We start from the raw sequence: 4589 nt of genomic DNA, 5'->3' as shown, positions 1-4589 counted from the left end.
ATTACGATACCCCGGGTGGATTGGACCCGAGAAGATGGTATTAGCTTTTCAGGACAGCGGAGTAGGTCCTAGCCCTACTATCTTTAGAAAGTGTGGTGATATCATATTACGATACCCCGGGTGGATTGGACCCGGGAAGATGGTATTAGCTTCTCGGGACAGCGGAGCAGGTCCTAGCCCGACTATCTTTAGGAAGTGTGGTGATATCATATTACGATACCCCGGGTGGATTGAACCCGAGAGGATGGTGTAACCGCAACATATTAAGGAATCCGGGACTGGGGGGCATTAACCTGGGATCTACGAGGAAAGCTTAACCTGGGAGGCCTTAGCACTCGGACCGATACAGGAGATCGAAAGGAACATGGGTAAGGAGCCTGGGAGCTAGAACCTCCCGGAGTAAGCCTTCGTAAGTTAGGAAAGGAAAGGAAAACCAGTGGGGCCCCGGCCTTTCTATTTTTAGGGCCAAGAAACGGCCACGTTTATTTGAAGTGTGTCAGGTTCAAATCACAAATCCAATCATTACTAAACACGATCCAAAGGAGTGGGTTCTGTCCGGAAATTGTGGGGGTCTAAATCACACGTGATAACCATCTTATCACCCTAAAAGTTGTCAGTAAGGCCATACCCAGTAATCATTGAGGACCCGGGTGGGCGAGTATAAAACCCCATCCTGGGGGGCAAGGTAGAGAAGGGACTCACTCTCTAAAAAATATTGGTAGAACTTCGTCTCCAAACGGATAAGATATTCATATATTTTGTATCTTCACCTATCTTTTCCGCTCGAGAATTTACCCATCCCCGGGCAGTCATTTTGTGATAATCGCATCATACACCATTGATTTGGGCAGCATAGAATCACCCCATAATATGAATATCATTCAAATTTTCAAATCCGTTCTATATCAAATCAAATCTACTCCTAAAGACATTTGAAAAAAAAATTAATATTTTGATCCATCACGCAATAACTTCGTCAATCATGCATTCCCTAAATTTGAGCTCAGCTTTCGTGCCTTGTACACCAATGATATCGCAGCATTCACATCGATCCATCTGAAACATCAAACAAAATACAAAAATGTGATTAATATTAGTGGAATAAAAAAAAAAAAAAAAGGACTAAATTAAGTAGGATATATGATTCGTTGCATCTGATAAAAAATAAAACTTGTGATAATATTTGGTTATGCTATTTTCTTTATTCTTCTTTTTTTAGCTTACTAAAATAATTAGATCTAATTTTGAAGGACTAAAATTCAAAAGAACATAGCGTAGAAGACTAATTCATTTGCTATTGACCATAGTTCTAAATTTAGTAGGATAGTGAAATTTTAAAAAAATTAATCAAGATGATGACGATGGTAATGAGAACGACCAAAAAATGTAAAAATTATTTCAATATATATCATAAAAATTCGATTGTGACATTAATCTATATTATACCTGAGGCCGCTTGGTCGCCGGAGACAAGACATGAATCTCGGTGACATAATCGGCGGAACGATTGCCGGTCAACCCGCAAGGCCCGAGCCCACGAGGCCCGGCGCGTGAATACACAGTCCGAGTCCCGGAAGGGCTCTTGTTCACGTCCTGCATGAAGAAAGCATGAGGAGTTTCACAAGGATCATTGGAAGGCAACCTGGTGTTGAACATATACAACGGCGGCGGCCGCGGATCGCCGTGCCATGGCCTAAAGGTTTCGAGGGGGTTTTGTATGTAACTTCGAGGCATGATTCTCTCGTATATTTGTGCAGAATATCCCCAAGCAACGGAGAATGACCACTCCTTGTTCCTGTCGTAGCATATGGTTTGCTGTACGAGACGGGACTGGTCGGTATCCGCCGCCTTCATGAGGTGGCGCGTGGATTCGAAGCGGTCCTTGTTGGGGAATATGGGATCAACATGGTCCAAATGATGAAGGGAGATTATTGGAAATTTGGGGTGGGATGATAAGAAACCAGATAAATCACCACGTAAATCAATCTGCAATTTTTTTAAAAAATAAAAAAAAAATTGTAATGTCACAACATATAATATATTATCGATTTAATCAAATTGTAGTATTCCCAAGTCTATTTATATATCTCGTCACAACCTTTATATGATCAATGATCAAACCTTTATATACAAATCAAATCGACATAATAAGAAGGGACTAAAATTAAGAGCAAACAACTTTTAATTCCTTAATGGATGTACTATTTAATAATTATATTTATGCAAAAATAAATCTCTAAGGCGCGCGGCTTAACTATTTGAAATACACTTTATTATTTTAATACAAATATACATATCCGACAAGCTACGTACACGTGATTGTGCCTTGCAAATCGTTTCTTTGTAGTATATTAAATATATCAAAATTTGAAAATAACAACTTAAGGTTAAAGATAAACTCGAAGAATAAACACGGATATATAGCTGGCATGCATATATACAGAAAGACATGACTAGGTCTAGCTAGGTAGTTAAATATAATTATAACAATATATCAAATTTAATTTAATTAATTACCTGGTGAATCCCTTTATTGGGAGAAAGATTAACCCCAATGTCACCGACACAAGCCATTGTGATCAAATCAGCAGAAATCAAATGTGCATATCTCCGCAAGCAACTTTCCATATCTTTTGCAAGAGCTTTGGCCAAAGGGTAACTCAAAATAATCCCAGCACCACCAAATGCTTGGTTAAATTGGAACCAATAATTGGACATTACGAACTCCGACTGCCCCCCTAGGTAGTAATACCTCGAATGATCGTGTTCACCTAGTACACCAACTAGGTTGTCCACGAAGAATATCGAATCATCGTCCCCCATCACGACCCATCGGATCTGATCATCTCCATGAATATCACTCTTGATCTCTACTTCCCTCAACACTTCCATTATCCCGTGAACCATTCGAATCATGATAGGCGCACGAGCTCTCGTTTCGGCCAAGAAAGTTGTAAGATCGTCGGAAACTTTGTAAGGCGGCGAGGCTTCCGACCAAGGTAGGAGTTCTCCTGTCGGGGGTTTGTCCAGAAACAGAAACCCTCGAGTTATGTTAGGCCTCCACCATGATTCTATGTAGGGTTTTCTCCAGTGCCACGCGTTTTCGGACCCTAGAAGCCCGAATACGATGTGCTTCAAGCCTGTTGGCGATTCAATATTAATATTAATTAACTTTTCTTGATCAGAAGTAGTACTGCTGTTGGAAACCAGAGGCGGCCGTGCAAAAGGCTTTTCGTTTTTTACATGAGGTTCTTGCTTGAAATAAGACAATAAATATTCGGACGATGGACAACCAGCAGGATTTTGATTGGTTATGAACATGGAGATGAAGTAAAGGGTTACACCCAAAATCAACAGGCCTTTCCAGAGATTACTTACACCAAATTTTTCGGATGAAAAACGAGAAGTCATCTTCGGATCAATTACATATGGGTTTCTGAACGTTATGTGTGAACGAAAATTAATACCAGAATTAATGAGGAAGATGATATATATATATATATATATAGTATATATGAATTCCTAGGAATTAGAAACTCCGAAATTTAAACGAGTCCTACCCCTAATTAAAGACTAATTACGTAATTCTGTGAGACTGATGTTGAATATTGAATGTGTCCTACCCAAAAGCTAACTACGGAAATTTATGAGAATTTAAGATTAATATTAAAGTTAATTGTTTTGTCCTTTTCAATGTGAATATAAGATAAAAAGATATTTCCTCCGTCTCAATTATATTATCTATATTTTTTTTGTTTCAAATATATAGTCATATACAATATTTAGTAATATTTTTTTATATTTTTTTACTAATATACCCCTATTAACTACACCTTAAAAATTGTGCGATCATTTTTTAATACATTAAATAGGGATAATTAAAATAGGAAGTTTATATAAAATTTGTTTTCCCAATAAATTTTTCTTAGTCTGTGTAAAAAACAAAATAGGACAATGTAATCGGGACTGAGGGAGTATTGTTTTCTAAATTGATAAGGATATTTATCTGTGAGATAGGTCAATTTTACTCATATTTATAATAAAAAATAGTACTTTCAGCATAAAAAATAATAATTTGTTATGTGTAACTCAAATAAAAATTTGTATCACAAAATTAACACTTGAGATTACTTGGCGGTCCACCTGGCTTATAAACACGCATAGTTGGCCCTGTTCAATATAGATGGATGTATCCATTTGAAATATTCCTACGGAGGCTTAAAAATAATGTACAATCTTTCTGACTTGCTCCTACGGAACCAAGGTCGAAAAGATTGAGAAAATCAGTCATTCACAACCACTGATGAAGGATTCCTCGAAAAGTTAAGGATTAGTAATCTTTTTTAGAAATCGAATGGATTCGGTCTTATACATACGCGAGGAAGGTAATCAAAAAAGAAAGAAGATGAGTTCTTCTTTCTTTTATCACTTAGGAGCCGTGTGAGATGAAAGTCTCATGCACGGTTTTGAATGAGAGAAAGAAGTGAGGAATCCTCTTTTCGACTCTGACTCTCCCACTCCAGTCGTTGCTTTTCTTTCTGTTACTTCGAAAGTAGCTGCTTCAGCTTCAGCCACTCGAATTTTCGATA

General features: G+C 37.7%; 1 protein-coding gene across 1 annotated transcript; it reads right to left on the bottom strand.

The window, feature by feature from the left end:
* Positions 1-836: 836 nt before the first annotated feature.
* Positions 837-3566, bottom strand: LOC140876028 (uncharacterized). Its single transcript, XM_073279869.1, has 3 exons — positions 2518-3566; positions 1447-1986; positions 837-1056 (listed from the first exon to the last, which is right to left on the bottom strand). Exons 1-3 carry the CDS (start codon positions 3409-3411, stop codon positions 961-963), a joined length of 1530 nt encoding a protein of 509 aa, XP_073135970.1. The 5' UTR covers positions 3412-3566; the 3' UTR covers positions 837-960.
* Between the last annotated feature and the right edge of the window lie 1023 nt (positions 3567-4589).

This window comes from Henckelia pumila, chromosome 1, assembly GCF_033568475.1.
Source record: "Henckelia pumila isolate YLH828 chromosome 1, ASM3356847v2, whole genome shotgun sequence".
Lineage (NCBI taxonomy): Eukaryota > Viridiplantae > Streptophyta > Magnoliopsida > Lamiales > Gesneriaceae > Henckelia > Henckelia pumila.
This window is presented reverse-complemented; position numbering and strand designations above follow the sequence as displayed.